General features: G+C 38.0%; 1 protein-coding gene across 2 annotated transcripts in view; it reads right to left on the reverse strand.

Moving 5' to 3' along the window:
- Positions 1–2613: 2613 nt before the first annotated feature.
- Positions 2614–18339, reverse strand: part of ZNF385D (zinc finger protein 385D) — a 297961-nt gene continuing 282235 nt past the window's right edge. For both annotated transcript variants that reach the window (XM_044252540.1, XM_044252541.1), the window contains 4 exons: positions 15698–15928; positions 8687–8865; positions 7545–7646; positions 2614–5692 (listed from right to left, as the gene is read on the reverse strand). In XM_044252540.1, coding sequence (XP_044108475.1) covers positions 5459–5692; positions 7545–7646; positions 8687–8865; positions 15698–15928 — 746 coding nt within the window. In that variant the 3' untranslated portion in view covers positions 2614–5458. The remainder of the gene's footprint in view (positions 5693–7544; positions 7647–8686; positions 8866–15697; positions 15929–18339) is intronic.

An 18339-nucleotide genomic window follows, 5' to 3' on the forward strand; every position in this document is an offset into this window, starting at 1 on the left:
CTTGACGTTATATCTACTTGTCAACTTCTCCAATGCCCTGTTTATTAAGATTCCAAAATGTGAAAATAGAGTTTCTCTTCTTAAAATGAAACCAACTTGATCATTGGGGGGAAAAAAAGGTATTTCCATGGCCTCATAAAAGGATGAATTCTCTATCACTTCATGTGTATATAAACCCACACATAAACCTTAGAATTATTCATTGTTCAGGTACTCATTTTTAGTTCAACTCTTTTTCTTATAAACCATTTTAGCCCTTCTCTTTGGAAATTACTTTTAGAGTTGACATACCAGTCATGAAAAGAACACGACTCCATTCTTGGTGGTTTTAGAAAACTTGACCAAACTCAAAGATATTCCACTAGATCATGCATATTAATCATCAGGTTTGACCTGAAATGCATTTTGGCCATTTGTAGAGTCAACTTGACCACCTAAGACAGATGGCTTTCTGTCATTGCAAACAGGAAAAAGGTGATCAGACTGAAGGTAGTTCTTGGTCCTTTCACACCTGGGGAAGCCAAGGAATTCTTCAAACCCTGTGATGTTTTGTAACCTGCTTGGACTTCTAAAGAGAGTAGCACATAGGAGGTTTTTCCAGGGCTGAACTTGCCTTCCATTAACTTTCATAATTCTGGTAAGCTATAACCCCATTCCTGAAAGTAACAACCCTGTAGGCCAACTGAGGATGATATATCAACATATCATCTTTCATTGAAAGCCCTGACACCACTCTCAGAACTAGTAAGTAGACCTACTAAGTAGACAAGGAAGATGTGTCTTATAAGTGATCCATTTCACTTCCTGGTGGTAGCCTCTGTCATTATTAAAGCATGCCATTGAAAGTGCCAAAGAGATACTCTAGAAATAAATCCACCCTTTTAGTGAAAACCTACAGAAATCATATGGAAAACATTCACTGTCAGGACGCAGCTCAAATAATTCTTGCTGTAACAATGATGAGAGCATCACTGATACCCTTTGACTGTGGACAAAGTGGTCTTAGTAAAATGCCCATTAGTTAAAACACATGCAAACCCAGGGTAGAATTAGTGATGGGGAGACCCTTTCTGCTGAAGACGGAAAACACAACAAACGAAATAAAGATGAGGCATTTAGTTGTCGCTCCCTTCCATACTCACACGAACAAATTCCTTTTGGAGTTTGCTTTGATCAAAAATTATGATGTTCTAGATTGAGAAAAGAGACACAGTGAATCCTTTATGACTTTGTGAAAAGTCCAGTGTGAATTAGCAACTCCTCTGATAATAGTTGAAGTCTACATTCTGATTGATTAGAGGAGAGGCCTACAGTGTGGTATATACTCAGGAGGGAGGGAAATACAGAACACACCTCCGGACATTTGCAAATATTTAAGTAGCTCCATGGTTCATGACAAGAAAGCAATTTTATTTTTGACAGGATGAGAGAAGTGGTCTTTTAATGCTGATATAGTAAACCAGCTCAGGCATATTACTGACAAAAAAATTGAGGACAAAGCATTAGTCGACTAATTATTACCCTGCTGGTCAGAGATAAAGTCTACAATACAATTGGACTTCTTTCAGCTCATTTTCCCCCCACCACTTTATGATGCTTTCCCTTATATAAATAGTTATTACTATAATGTCATCCATGCTAATGTATAGAAAAGTAGTCCTCTATATTAATTTGTATTTGAAGGAAGAGGCCTCTACACCACTTGAATCATTTAGCTTTGTGATCTGATTTCTTCAGGAAAGTTGACCATCACATGGGTATGGGGTCAAAGTATTTAAAATTTAATCCTAGGTGAAATTTAATGCCACGTGTGCTATGTATTGGTCCTGTGCTTTAGAAACTTACATGGGAACATCCACAATAAATTTGAATAATCCTATTTTCAAAAGCCTTGTTGTCTATTATTTTTTTCACTTTATGATTTCCTGGTCTTTTAATTTGCAAGTGAGTATGAACACTCTCTTCGTTAAATAGTTCTCTGGCAGTAAAATACGTAGCACCTTTCAAAAAAAAAACCAAATTATAGCTCTGATGATAATGGCATGAATTATTGCAATAAGTGAAGGAAAGCCTAATAGTTCCTTAAGATTGCAATCGTTACAGATGAGGCAGGGATGACATAAATTGCCAAAAGCCAACTGTGTTTGCTTATGTGAATAGAACCACCACTCTTCAAAGATTAGGACCAGTGATAGGAGCAATTTGTCATGTGTAATCACCTGTTTTCTCAAGAGAGAAATACAGTACCTCCCCAACGACTGTTTCCCATTTGTCTGGATGATGCGGATGAGGGGCAACAATGCTTTTTCCAGAGGCATCTGGCTCTTGCAATGCATTTATATCTGTTTCAAATGAAATCGGAGATGCTTTCCCTATCACTTCTTTGCCATGGGTGTGATGCGTGGGAAGGGATATATAACCATAAAGTCAGACCACCCTTCGGGATTTTCAGAGCATCGGTGCTGACCCATCTGAATTATTGATCTTTATTCATGAAAAAAGTTCCCTAAGGGAAAGGATAGGGCTTTATAGCAGTCTGAACCGTAACGGATGTTGATCTGGTATTGATAAATAACGTAGAGTGGAGGGAAGCAATTCACAGAAAGTCCACTGTAAGTTCCATAGTTAGGCTTCATCCTTTATTAGGTAGTGAGGAAAAGACAACTGATGATTACAACTCCAATTTAAGAGACCATTTAAACAAAAATGGTTCCATAGCGAAGTGAGGCAGAAGGGATTTAGGTATTTCTGAGTTTTCTCATATGGCTGATGGAGAAAATATGGCTGATTTGTTTGTTCCCAGCAAATCATTAAAGTTAGTAACACCTTGTGATCCAGGACTCTTTGCATCCCAAAGGCCCTGACTTCTAGTGGACTGGCTGATTCACTTTGGTGAAAATGGGGAAGAACAGCAAAAGCACGGAGTAGTGAGAGTGCATCAATTAACATTAAGTTCTCCAACAGAAAGAGGTTTTATCAGGTGTAAAGGTTGTTGGATAAGGATTCAGGCTAAGTTACAGTGAAAGATCAAACTATTTAACAAACCAGAACAAGGCAACTAAAGTTCAAATCCTTTAGAAGCTGGTCACACGGGATATAGACAGAGCCCCGAACAACAAACTCATGAGTGACTTTCTAGCTGGCTGAACCAGTAGGGGGTGTGTGTGGAAAAAAAGGAAGCACTTGCTAAGACCAGAGAGTAGAGGCATTGGTAAACATAAATCACCGGGTACTTTCAAAAAACAAATTTTAATACTAACTAACGTGTTTAACCAGAGATGTGTGGTTTGAAATTCTTTTTACCAAAGACCAATGAAATAACTTTTGTCTTTTGTCTAGCTTATCTACCTGCCATCTTCCCTTTTCTTCCTTCCTTCTATCCTTCCTTCCTTCCTTATTTTGTTGATTGTTTAACAAAAGATGTATAAAGCCAACTGTTTTAAAGATATGTTTATATGACAAATGTCTATAGCTGGATGGTGGAGAACTCCAAAGACCATGTTCGATGTTGAGCACCAAGCACGCTATGGGTGTTTCTCAAATATAAAATGACAAATGCTATATACCTATCTCTCAAATGGTTTCATCTGGAATCTTTGTACCTCTCAAAAAGGTTACTACAGTTTAGATAAGAGCAGTTTCAGGAAGGCCATACCTAGCCCTTCCCTATAGATTTAAATAGTCTTTACAAAACCTTTTCAAAAATATTTTTTTTCCTCTAAACCTAAATCATGTAGGGTTGATTTATACATGTTTTAACATTGTTTTAAGTTTAAGTGTCCTTGTTCTTAATGCAACAGACTGGCTGCATCGAATCCCATCATAGTGATAGGTATACATTAGCTTTCTATGGGAAAAAGCAAATAGCCTTTATCACAAATTAAAGGCACAGCTATTTTTATGCCATTTGTTACCAACTTAATGATAACATGTAACATGGGATGGTTATATAATTATTTTATATAGAATTTCTTTTTATAAGTTATTCTCTTAATCTTTCTAACATATATACAATATACATATATTTATATATACCCCTGATAAATCTTGTTTTAAAGGTAAAACATCAACTCCTTTCAGCCTTTTGGTGACTATCAAAGGCTGCCAGTATTTCATAACTCCACTAGTGAAATCATGGTCAAGTGCACCTTACCAGAATTTTTCCAACACTATATCCTAGGTCTGCAATCACCTCAGATTCATTTTTCTTGTTTTACTAGCGTTTAAGTATATATTAATTGTTCATATCATGTCAGTAGGAAATCTAAAAAAGAAACAAGAAAAAGCCCACAATAGCTAACATCTATCATCATGTTCAAAGCAGAAACCTTTGCCTAAGAGATAACCTTACTGGTATGATATAAAGGGGATATTGCAGGGATGCAATATTCTCTGTTTTTTGTGTTTTTTTTTTTTTTGGATATGTACTAACATGAAAAATCTTTACTTTGCACAATCATCTTAGGTTACGATCATTTCTTATCCACTAAACAGAACAGTTGTACTGATTTCTTTCTAAACACCCACAATGCACGGGTTTACCTGTTTTCAGATATAGTTTCATTACAAAGCTTTCTTTCCCTCTTTCTAGCAACACTGCTTCAGGGGGAGGAAAAAGTACTTTGTAAGAAATGACCTTTATTAATATCTCCCCCACCTCTATGCTTAAGCCGTGCTGTCTTGTCCTCAACTTAAAGTTACCTACAGTCTGGATGGGGGAGAGAATATGGACCAGGAAGACCTCCGCAGAACCCTCTGGTGTTTGTGTATCATTTGGCTGCTTACCGGCATGAAATAGTTGTTCATTCTACCTTTTGCAATTCTTTATAACCTAGTGGCATAGATTGAGACACAGCACTATTGTTTACAAGACATCTACTGTATCTACTTTTGTTGGGATAAATACCCAGTAATTGCTGTCATAGCAAGAGGACCAGCACGGGTACTACTATTCACAGTGTTGCTTTTGTTTTTGTTTTTCTTTTTTGTTTTGTTTTTTGTTTTTCTTTTTTCATATTATCTTAATCTACAGAGTAAATTTTTATATATATACACTGGAACCAGTTAATGCCCTTACAATGTATAGCTGTTTCATAAAGCAGGAAAGACAATGCAGAGGGAAATAGGTGCCCAAAAGCACAGTCACAAAGGCTTCAGAAATTCTAGATACCACTACAAGTCAATGCTGGAGATCACTTCTAAAACAATCAGTGTTCAAGAGGAATGCTTTAATTTGGAGAAAATATCACCCACCCCTCCCACCCTTAAGCCTCCCTCTTTTTTTTTTTTTTTTTTTTTTAATAATCTTTTCGATTCACTATCAAAAGTCCTGGCTCTTCAGATAGACTTTAAACTATAAATAAACACTGCATAGTTCTCTTTTGTTTTTTTGTTGTTGTTGTTGTTTTTTGTTTGTTTTTTGAAAAATTATTGCAGTACAAGTACTCCCATTTGGAACTCAGTAAGGAGCAAACAGCACAGGAGTGTGGGCGGTCCGAATAGGTCCGGGAGCTGGCCGCAGGAGTGCTGGCGGGAGTGCCGAGGTCTGGAACAGTGTGGCCGCTGGAGCAGTTCGGAGACTGAAGGGGGAGTTCACGGCCACTGCGGCAGCAGCGGCTGCAGCTGCCAGTGGGTTTGGTAGAATTCGTGGAGCCAATGGCTTTGAAGGTTCTTTTGAAAATACTAATTTTACCTGCAAGGGAGAGAGAGAGAGAGAGAAAAAAAAAAAAAAAAAAAGACAGAAGGACAGGAGTTTGGGCATCTACCCATAGAATCCAGAATGATGGGCAGCTTTTAAAATGTAGCAGGAAGCAACTACAAAGATAAAAATCACACTTGGGAAGGTCAATAAGAATAACGGAAAGTGTAGAACATCTTTCCTTTGAAAGAGCTGGAAGAGCACTTGAAGATGGCCAGCTTGGACTGTTGGTCCACGAAAGTACTCAGCAACCTTATTTTATTTTTCATCATAAATATACCACCTGAGGAAACTATTCATGTTGAGGAAGAAAGTATGGAATTTTTACTCCACTGTACACACACACATGAACTGTCACAGAATTGATATTTTAAAAGAGAGATTTATTAATGCTGACAGCTACTATTAGGCTATCCAAGTGTATAAACTGGGGAGCCCAGCAAGGTGTGAGGTATTAATGAAGAGAAATAAAAATAACAAAATTTCACTTTCAAGGTGAAACTTGCCTCCCCCCCCAAATCTGCCATTTTATGCTTCCTCTTTGTGCTAATGGTAACAATATTCTCTCAATCCTACTCTACAAAACCAGTTCATTCTTTGGCTAGTAGCATTAGTAAGATGGCTGTTCTCACAGAATGTTCCCATTTATGGAAACAGTAACACAGTGAGAGCTAGGAAGGAGGTTTTGGATGGTGACATTAACACAATTTGACTTCCCTGTTTATTTAAGAACCATTCACTTGATTGTTGAAAGCTGCATCTATGCTGGTCAGAAATAGCACTCAAAGTTATGACTAGTGCTGAAACATCAGCTCTGTGCAGAATTCACAGCCTTTCAATGCAGCTAAAATTGCTTCTGTACAAAAGAGTAAAGTGACTTCATTTGCATAAAAATGGGTGATGCTACTAAATTAATTGGGTCAACTCCTACTGAGGTCTCATAATAGATGATTGCAGTTTTCCTTTAACTATATTTTCATGTGCCAGCAGCACACAATAGCACCGATTATTAATAAGCTCTATTTTGAAGAAAACAGATTTCAAAATGCACAATTCAGCACATGCTGTATAGATCAGTTGTTCTTAACTTTTCATTGAGCCCTGGGTCTCCCTGATGAAAGTTATGGTCAATTCAACCAGGAAAACAAAAACAAGAAACAACAAAACCCCGCCACGTGGTCATAAATATTAGCTTGAGATTGTCAGGTTTCACAGATTTCCCTTAATTCCTAAAAAAAAATTCCAGGTCAGGACATTTATACTAGTATGTTCACTAATCAAAAGGTATATTTGGGGTAATGGAAAGAAGGCATCTCCCAGGAAGAATTTCCCCAGGCCTCAGATATTATTCTTGGTGTAATAATTAAATAAAATCAGTCATGCCCTTGAAACCATGCTATTCAAAATCCAAAACTGTTGAGGGTATCAAAAACAGCAGTGCTTTGTCCCGTGAAGATATTAAAAAAGAGAGGCAAGAACTTTTTTTTCACTGAACTTTCCTAAAATTATCCACTGACAGCAAGACCAGATATCATGATATCACTTACTTGACTCAAAGGTTTGGCTTTACTCCCTTCCCCACGCTCTGTCATTAACCAGAGCCCAACTCCAAAAGATAGAGCTACCATACTGTGGCTAAACGTGGCAAACCACCCAAACAACTCACAAAACCAATAATTCTATTGTTGGAGTGAGGGTTGGGACTTTCCAATCAATTGTTTCTCATGACTAAGGTACCTTCCATTTATTTCACTTAATAATTGACAACAACAACAAAAAAATCAAGTTCATCAGACAGTGGGACATTCAAGATCAGTGTTGATTGGGAATCAATGATGACACTTACCCCCAGAGGATGTGCTGCCTTCTGTAGTTTGTTGTAAGGACTGTATTTAGGTTTCGGGGGCTTCCCAGCAGCTCTGTCTTTGTGCCTTCTACTGCTAATGTGCTATTAAAAACAATTAAAAATGACAGTGTTTAAAAAAAATCATCCCCAAACCCCCCCTCAAAAATACTATTTTAACCTAAGGAAGAAGATTAGTTATTTCATACAAGTTGCAGAGACAAAAACAAAAAAGCATACACTTTTGTCCTTGGGTTCTGATGGCTTGAGGATATATATTTTTATGTTACCTCTTTTAGTATATTTTTAACAAATAGAAGGCTCTTCGTTTTCCCAGCCTTTTTCTTTATCGCTGTGCAGATCTCCTTTTTAAAAGTGTACAAAGGAAAGGAATGTCTAAAGGAATTTTATGTGCAAATAAACAAAGATGCCCAGGCAGGCATGAATTTATTTCCATACTAATATTTACCCTCACATTTGTACAGCCAAATGTCAGCCCCTTAAATTCTAAAGATAAATAACGAAGGTGCATAAAATGAGCACAATATTGCACACATGCATATAAAATACAACACAATATGAGGGCTGGGCCTTTAGCTGGCAACATCTAACTGATCTCTTTGGAGGGCTATTCACAGTAAAAGTGAATGCAATAGGATTAGTCATCCCTTTAGCAGGTGGCTGCAGGATTTAGCAATACAGTACAACACCATGTAATAAAGTACATAAAATAAAAGAATAGAACAGTATAAAATTAGTTGTAACATGTAAATATCTAAACAAGTAAAAATGGAACATTGCAATTTGACCTTTCAAGAAAATCAACACTTTTGAGTGGGAAACCTGGCAGAGAAAAGATCTAATACTCCTTTTCCTCCCACTCTTCAGAAAAAAGAATAGTACAAACTCACTTCAGACATTTTCTGAAAGGACTTGGAAAATATTACATTTTACTATTTCCTTGGCAACTAAACTAGGCATAAATAAATAAAGGCAATGAGTAGAAGATAAGTGGATGGATGGATAGATGGAGGGGAGGGAGGGAGAGGAAAACGGGAAAGAAAGGGAACAAAGGAAGCACACACATTTGCTTATCGGGATGTCCCCTATCTGTTGCTTTCATTTCTAGAATATGCGCTGTCTACCTGTTTAAGTTGTGTTTCCGAGTTGACGTGCACATCACAGATTTCACAGTGAAACGTTTTGTTTTGCAGACCTGTGTTTCCCTTATTAACTGGTCCTTTGCCTTTCACGCCTGCCCTAGGAAAGGCTTTGATAGTCCCGCTTCCATTCCGAGCTTCTAGCATGGTTTTGTGCTTAGTACCTGCCAGGAAGATTTAGAAAAAAAGAAAGAAAAATTAATCTTAGCTAGTATGTGCCTTTGGGAAATGATACAGTAACAAAATGTGATGCCTAGTTTTAGAGCAGTTCTTGCAGGGATTATGACTGAGATATGCTTAACTTAGAAGACAATGAGGTCTGACCACCTTACCTAATTAATTGCTCATGTTTTTACAATGTCCCACATATCAAACCAGCACCATTAACAGAACACCTACACTCCAGAGTCCCTGGATGAAATTAAATGGGTGTGACTTTGTTGCACTTCCTCTCGATGCTAATAAGACATAAATGATAGCAGATGAGGAAGAGTGATTTAGTTGCTCAAGGTATAGTTGGAGGTGATGTGTAACAAATGTAATCAGCTTAAACATGGTGTGTTTACAGAAGTGGCACTAATTAAAGACCCACTTTCTAAACAGAATACAAACAAGCTTTCTTGGCTATGTGTTTTAGGTTCAAAAAGGAAGAGGAAGAGTATAAAGATCTTGATGCCTGGAAAAAAAAAAAAAAAGAAAAAAGCCCATTAGGATAGTAAAGCCCAAACTGGTCATAACTCAATTTCAAATGTAAAAACAAATGACCAAGGAGATAAGCAGTGAAAGGCTAAGAAGTTACACTATCCACAAAGGCTTCTTTTTAATAAACCGATAAACATCTCTGGACTCTCACTCATGATGAGTGTAACTCCCATTATTAACACTTGTTTTTTGTTTTTTAGCCTGGTAGTTTATGAATGGGAGTTTTCTCTCAAAATTTTGTTCACAATTTTCTTTTTCTTCGTGTTGATAACTATTCTTTATTTTTATCACTTAGCCATATGGTTTTGCTATGAAATTTTCTCTCATCATCATTTATGTCCTTTCTGCCATTAAACCCCTTTTTTCCAGTGGTTTCTCTTTCCTACTTGTGTTTATTAGATTGTTATCAGTTCTGGAGGCATAAAAAATAAGATTCTCAATTTTCTGGATTCCTGGACCAGCCTTCCAGAAACATTGACCATCAACGAGGAAAACACATTAAGGGGCACACTAGGTCAGTGCCAGTGACCATCGCCTTAAATAAGAGGTGATGAATACAAGAAACAAGTTCACAGTTGCGTTTCTCTCTTTTAGAGTGATTGCAAAATTACTGAATCTGATATTTAAAAAGGTATATTCTTGGGGCGCCTGGGAGGCTCAGTGGGTTATGCCACTGCCTTCGGCTCAGGTCATGATCTCAGGGTCCTGGGATCGAGTCCCGCATCGGGCTCTCTGCTCAGCTGGGAGCCTGCTTCCCTTCCTCTCTCTCTGCCTGCCTCTGCTTACTTGTGATCTCTCTCTGTCAAATGAATAAATAAAATCTTTAAAAAAAAAAGGTATATTCTTACAACATAGATTCCCCACGTTGAAGGTCGTATTCTTATGCACATCTATGAAAATGTTCATATCCCAACATATGAAGGAAAGAGAAAAAGGTCGACATCTTGTAAGAAGACTGGAGGCCTTGAAATGTGGAGCCGGTGGGGAGGCCTCTCTGCTTTTCCCTTTCAGTTTGCAAGCCCCCTCCACCTGCCCTTTGCAAAATAGACACAAATATATATTTACTCTGCAGATGGTGTAAGTCAGTATATGGCGAAATAATGCTCTGGGGAGCAAGATCTATATACAAATATATTTTTTTTTCATTTTTTTTTCCTTTGTCTCACTGTGTGTGTGTGTGTGTGTGTGTGTGTGTGTCTAGATGGTTGTCCAACCTTCTTTATCCAAACAGGTGATTTTATCAAAATACTCCTTTTCCATACAGCTTCTTCAGTCAAAGTGAGAAGTATTCCTGGGCTGGTTTGGCTTATCAATGCTTAGGAAGCAGTCAGTAGGAGAGCAGCTCTTATTCTGACTGTCTAGAGGGACTCTTGACCCACCCAATATGTTCTGTAATTGGGAGGCTTACTGTTACCCTGAAAGAAGCTGAATAGGACTGGCAGATAATCTTTGGACCTTAAAAATAATAAGGCCATGAACACTGACCACAGCTGACTGGCTTAAATGAATTTCTCACTTGAAACGTGAAACAGATGTCTTGATGAAACAAGTCTTTACCTAATTCTCTTCCTGAACACAGAAGCACGAATTAGACATGGGCTTCTTGAAGGCAACTCCAGGGGTTTGCTCGTCCTGTATTCTTATTGCCTGATCCACAGGAGATATAGCTCAAGTATTGGGTATGAATAAAGAGCAATGAACACATATTTGTCAAGAGCATTGTGGACTCCGGCTCTGGCATGGTAGGAGTCGGGGTTTGCCTCCATTAGCTGTGTGGTTTACATTTCTTTGTGCTTCAGTGTCCTCAGCTGTGGAAGAGGAAATTATTTGCTCCACTGAAGTGTTACATGAAATGCATTTATTGTTCTAAGGATTACTTTTGGCACTTCCATGAGCTCTCAGTAAATTTTAGTTCTCTTCTCCTTCTTAACAGTGTCGGTTTTGTTTAAGCAAAAATTTAGAAATCTCTAAAAGTTAGTAAAGTCTATCCTTTGATAAGTGCCTTTTCTGTATATTAAAACTTAGTGAGGGATAGAATAAGCCCTGTCTAGGGATAGAAAAGCTCAAACGAGCCCAATGAAAATTATCAAATGTTACCACTTCAAGTTATTGCCAGAAAAATTTACCCAAACTTGTAATAAGCACTAACCATAAAACATATTAAAGGTTTTTAATTATGTAGAGAAAACCATCAAAATCAGCTAAGCAAAGCATTACTTAGTAGAATGTTTTGGGGAGATTTCTTTCAAGAAAAAGACAAATTTTTTTGTATTATTTGTGTCTATAACATACAACTGAAAGGAGACTTCCAGATCTTTTGAAAAGAGTATGTCCTCTTAAGTTGTTTTAAACATTCTTACACTGTTTTGTGAATCATGCCAGTAAGCTATGATATCTACTTCTCTCAAATTCTTAAAAAAAAATGCAAAGCAGGAATACTAATATTTAAATCCTGCATTCCAATGTTGTGAAATATAAATCCATTAACTGCAAATTCAGTGAAAAATAAAAGAGAAAGCAAATGAAATAACACAACCGATCCCCAAATAATGCTAGCAGCAACTGTGGTCACAATAATAATCGTGCCATAATAATTCATCTTTACAAGGTGCCATAGGACTTTTTAGCGCCATTAAAGAGAGAGGGAGAGAGGTCCAAAGAGAACAGCTGACTTGCCCAGGTTCACACAAAATTGTTATTTGTGGATCTGAGGTAAAAATGGACTGATCGCTTCTAGCTCATCCCATTGTGACATACAAGAGGTTGTGTGCGATGGAAGCTATAATCTCAAAATTGGTTTACAATTAAAAAGAAAAACCATAAATGTATAACTCTACATTGAGAACTAAAGAACTTATTCCATGCATATGGAAGGGAAGAAAAAGGGAGAGAAATACTTAGAATTACAATTTAGATGCATAGGACACATATCCCCACCCTACAGTCTGGTTGTTTCTGAACAAAATTGGCCTTCAAACAAAGTTCCCTGAAAAAAGCACAGTCTTCACAGTGGTTTCCTAATATCTAGCTCTGAAAGCAAGCAGAGAACTGTTAGTGATACAGGGAGTTGGGGGGATGAGTGTGGGGGCAGTGGAGCCCACAGGCAGTGACTGTAGTCTGCTGTGGGTACAGGTAATAGAGGGATCCATGAAAGAGAACTAGAAAATAATTAAATGGACTAAAGCAGTCTACTTTCCACCTTCACCATGAACTGGCAACTCTAACCTATGTCCATGATAAAGGACTGTGTCCTAGAACACAATTTGGCTATATCCTAAACAAGCGGTGTTTTTCCTGTTGAGATTTTAGCATATATCAAATTAGCCCATTGCTAACTTACCCTATACTAAACATCATATGCTACATGGAAATAAATGGGTAGACCTCTCTATGACACCGTGGGCCACAGACACACAGGAATTTGGCTACAGTCTCCTGTTTCATTAGCAATTCCCTACCTGTTTGAAATCATTCAAGCTCACAAAGGCTGCAGTTCATGCCTTTGGCCCCAGTGGTACTCTGTATTTTTAATGTAAACAATATATCATAAGTGAACAATGAGATGATAACACCTGGATTGTAAAGATGAAGTGACAGAATTTGAGCTAACTCCATTCAGTCATTCTATGGGACCACTGGACATTTTTATGTTTAAAACAGTGAAACGCGGTGGGAGCCCCATGGTGTCACGGCTTTGTTTGGCAAGTCCAGTAGCCCACGTTGGTAACTGCCTAGTGATGCATCGGTCGCTGGCCGCTTCCCTTCCCTGTTCCCCCTTCCCATTTCCTGACCCATGCCCTTGGCCTCGCCTAAAAGCCATTTGCTCTCAAATCCTGGTCTCAGAGTTTGCTTCTAATGGAACCCAAACTAAAACACACCACACTAATCTTAGGATGACTCCTACAACAGCTACTCTTTTTGTGGCAGGCAAGTGAGCCTACAGAGATCCCCTCTCCTTTATATCCCCCTCCCTTGGGTTTCCCCACATGGGATCTGAAGGCAAAGATGCAGGAACCAGGGCACGAGGGGCCGTTGTCTGATTGTGGAAATGACTATATTCACCATCCACAGGTAGAGGACGTCCCGGACACAATTGAGCTGCCCTCCGCTTCTTCAGTTACAAAAGAGAGCTGATTTGCAGATCAAAAATGGTGCACAGAAGGGATTAAAGAGAATCTACTCATGTATCTTCTCTTCTTTCTGGGCCACCTCCAGTTCTGGCCCAACTGGCTAGTGCAAGTCTCGTGGGAGGCTGAAAATAAGCACTCGGTCTGGACCCTGGAAAAAAATCTCTGATGTAGGAAGGGAAATGCAGGGATAAGGAACCAAGCGTAGGCAGAAGGGGGGAGGTTATAGTTCACTGACCGTACGGAAGGTTTGGAGGCGACAACCCTATAAAGGGATTCCTATAAGGTTACACGCATTTACCACCTTAAACTCTCAAATAAGATGGTTCCAGTAGTTCTCAGCTCTGCCTGCGCAACACTTTTGAGGTTTTTTGTTTTTGCTTTGTTTCTTTTCCCAAATAGTGGCTTCCAGGCCTGGATATATAATAAATCAGAACCCCCGGATAAAGGGAATCATATATATCTGAAAGTGAGATGGGTGAATGTGCTTTTAAAGCTTTATGGGTATTTCCCACACACAAAGCAGAGATAAGGATTATAGAATTGGAGAAGGCAAAATGTTGACCTGATATGACATAATGAAATAACGAAGAATACTTTACTTCTTAATCAAAGGTTTCTGATAAGTATTCAGGAAGGACATCCAAATTCTTGATAAATTAACTCCAGCCTCAAAGGTATGGTTTGTTTATCTGTCAAAGCGGAGCGCCCCCCACCCCCGCAAATGAATGTGTTTCTCTGTCACTATGCAGAATGATCAAGAATTCTTGAGAAATAAATGGACTTTCAATGATGTTTTTGCTCTCCAATTATCTGGCATCCCTGAATAATGTAATTGCATGAGTAAAACATGAGGCACGTCTGCACGGTATAGATTCTGACTTGGGGCCAGATCTTTTTCTGTGTTTCTCAGCCTCTGAACTCATGAACTCCCGGACGACAGCTCATGTTGCATGCAGGGGGGAAGAGATGTGTTGAAGGAATTGCTCTCCATCTGCAATTACTCCTGTAGAATACTGAAGTCAATACTTGAGCATTACTGTGCAGCACAGTGATTGGCCAGTGACAGACAACATAAAGCTGCAATATTAACCCAGGGTATGACTTACAAATGATTCTGTTCCTATTGTGATTGCTGACATGGTCCTGGCAATGAACCCAGCCTTTTAAAGGAAATCTAATCTAGGGCCAAAGGGCTGTCTAAAATCTTGGGCAGAATATATATCAGTTATCTGTATCTATATATCTACACATAATTTAATTATAGATATAAATATATAATTTAGATATATAGATATAAATATAGAGATCTGGGCTCTCTTTTTGCATCGACTTATCCAGATAGATAGGTATAGGTATAGATATATAATACCTATATAATATCTTTCTATAGATGTAGATATACAATAGATGGATAGAATTGAAGTATATTGGGAAGCATTTCATCCTGGCTTATTAGCATGTTCTATTATGATATATTCAAGTTTAGTGTTTAAGTTAGAAAGACCTAAGTTGAAATCATGGCTTAGCCACTTAGTTGGTCATGTGCCTGGCCTGAGCCTCAATCAAATAGCAAGAATAATATCTTTAGGTTGTCACAAAGAGTAAATAAAATATTACATGTAGAGAACACACCTCAGTGGTTGCCCATAATAAGCACTTTACCTTTAATTGTCCGGGTGATATAGATTTACGCCAAACAGCGTCATTTGCCATAAAAACCATAATGGAGAGGTTTTAGCTAAAAGCACATAGAGTTTTGGAACCAAATTTTGCAGCTATATTATTGACAAAACTTTAGAAAACATCATTTAGAAGCCAATGCGTGGGAGTACATAGCAGTTTTGAAATCAAATAAATGCAAAGCTTATACTTTAGAATTACATTGTATTTTATCTCCTAATGTTTAATAAGACACGTGCACATGCACACACACACACACACACATCCGTAAACACAAGCACATTAAGGAGCCCCACAAGTCCTCTCTTGTGCCCATGCAAATGACACTTCGCGTGTCATTTTTAATTTTTAATGGTTGATGACTTCCATGTAATAATTGCCAGTTTTCTACCACCCCTTTGTCCCCTGCTGCAAACGATCTAATCCATTCAGAGGAGGATAATTGCAGAGCTGTTGAGACAGAAGAGAAATCACTGCAACTCACCACTGTTGTGCGCCTCCAGCTGCGAGGCAGAGTTGACGGCAACCTTGCAGAGCGAGCAGTAAAGAAGCCGTTTTGCCTTTTCTTCCTCAGTCTCCGTGGAAGGACATGAGCTATTGCCACTGGCTGTCGTGGGGCTTTTTTCCACTTTGGAGGTGATCTCAGTTGTCATAACACTGCTTTTGCGAATTTCCACAGTTGTCGTTGATACTGCTGGTGTCCCTGCGGTACTGTCTGCATTCAAAATAACAGGAAAGAAGGCGAAAACAGCAGTATTATCTTTCCCTATTTGGAAATGTATCACTAATATTACATTCTGCTTATAATGATGAGAGCAGCCCGCAATTGCTGCCTCTGTACTATGAGTCAATCATCTCATGAAGAAATTTGCATAGATGGGCACGTGTAGTTGCCTATATTGATTAAAAAAAAAAAAAAAAACGCAGATGATTCTGAAAAATACACCCAAATACACTTACAATTTTTTTTTCCTGTGGGACAAATAAACATACTCACAGATTTCTCTTGTTAACATATGGCCTTAGTAAAATAGTATTTACAATGCCTTGTACTTTGTATGCCTCTATTTCTACACAGATGGCTTTTTAAAAAATAGAGGATAAACACTTTAAAGATATTTTTATTTTTCTTTATTACTCGTATTTCTATTTTCCTTCTACATTTATTTCTTTAATTAAAATATAAGTACTGATCATTTTCTATAGGCTTGTGCAAAGAAAGAAAAAAAATGGAACCTGATAACATAAGGGTTTGTTCAGATCAACGATTTAGAAAATCATTGTCCTATTTACAAAGAGTTATATATTCAATGCCGGGTACAAAAACTCTGGTCTGGCATATTTATTAAATGCATGCTTTGTACTGGGCTGCGTTCAGAGAGTTTGTTATGTAGTTTTCAAACATCAATGGCCACTCTACAAGAAATTCACAGACTGTTCGCCCCATGTTAATGTCACATCATCGTTCTAAGAGTCTGATGACCACAGAAGTGTTGATGTACTGGAATGCTACAATCCTTCTGGCTCCAAAGTCTGATTCTAAATCTGGAGAGGTCAAGCTCTAAAGCAAAAGTCCTTTATCCTGACTTCACTTGGGCATACACAGCTCCCATTCTGAAGATGACAATTACCAATTACTATCAGCAATGTTTGCCATATCCAATAACAAATTGCAAAGGATCTCTAATGCTCCTAACCTTCCTACCTTTCTACCATTTATTTTTTGTCTCCCAGCTGGCTGGTTCTTAACCTCCTATTCAAAATATTCCCAGGCTCTCTCTAGCTACACCTGCTCTTGGAACTGTTTTTCATTCCAGATGCTGCCATGGTCATTAATGCCACAGTGAAAAGTTCATAATAAGTGAATTAGGCAGTGGTTATAAGGGACAGTGGTCTGCCTGCAATGAAATGCTGTCCTCATAAATGCTTACTTCTTATTAGATCACATTATCAAGAGCTGATTGCAGTTATAGGATCCCCTTTAACTTGGATATCTCCTTTGATCCAGATATAAAGGTGGGAGTTTAGGTGAGATTGGTTATAGCTTCTTTCCCAAATATGGCATCAGAAACACTAGTCAATCAGAAGAAAAATGGGCTCTTGTTGAGGACTGTTGTATAAAACAGTTCATCTGGATCTTCTTTCCTTTGCCTGACATTTCATACATGTTTAATCACTTATCAAGTAAGCCTCCTTTAGTGTTTTGGAGAATATCCTCCAACCATGTGAAAAGAGTCTGCTCATCAGCTTTTCGTGGCTAGAGAAAAATAAATAAAATCACTCTAATCCCAAGTTTTGCACCAGAATATATTTATCCTCTCAACATTGACAGATCCATTTCCCGATTAATTTTTACTTGTCTCTTGAGGTGCCAATGTAAAATTATCAGGTAATAGCTAGAAAATATTTCTGAGAACCTAGATATGGCATCAAATGCAATGACTATGATAGTCTAGTACCTATTCATTGCTCCCAACAAACCAGAAATGATTGAAAGCATAGGCCTATATGTCTATGAATAAATAACAAGTGTCCAATTAATTTGCTAAGTGTTTTATATGTAAAATTTCATTTAACCTTCACACAAACTGTACAACTGAGGAAATTCCAGAAGTTAAGGACATTTCCAAGGTCATAGAAATAGAATATGGTGACTTAGGGCAAAGTCTTTTATAGCTTGAAAACATCAGGGATTAAAAAAAATATTGTGGATGATACTCTTGGCCATGACTGTGATACATGATAAGGTTACAAAGTAAGGTGACAAACAGAAGTAGGCTAAAACTACTAAACTTGTCTTACGATCAGCTCCATGGGGAGTGACAACCGTAAATACAAATATATATTTTAACTTAGTGTGGCTACATGCTGGAGCCGTGTGATACTCTAGGTATTTATTTCATTTAAACCCAGGGAAGGATATCCCTAGTAATACCCAACTTCTAACAACTTCTCCTCTGGATTGACTATATTTATTTTATGTCTTGATCTGAAAACTGTGTGTAGCATAGATCATAGTAATCCTAAACCAACTTCCCTATTTATAGTGATATTCATAAGAAAAGTATACGATAAACAAAACCATAGATCTTCTAATCCCTGTAACAAGCTACATCAGTATTTTTT

The sequence above is a fragment of the Neovison vison genome, chromosome 6 (assembly GCF_020171115.1).
Source record: "Neovison vison isolate M4711 chromosome 6, ASM_NN_V1, whole genome shotgun sequence".
NCBI classification, from domain to species: Eukaryota; Metazoa; Chordata; class Mammalia; order Carnivora; family Mustelidae; genus Neogale; species Neogale vison.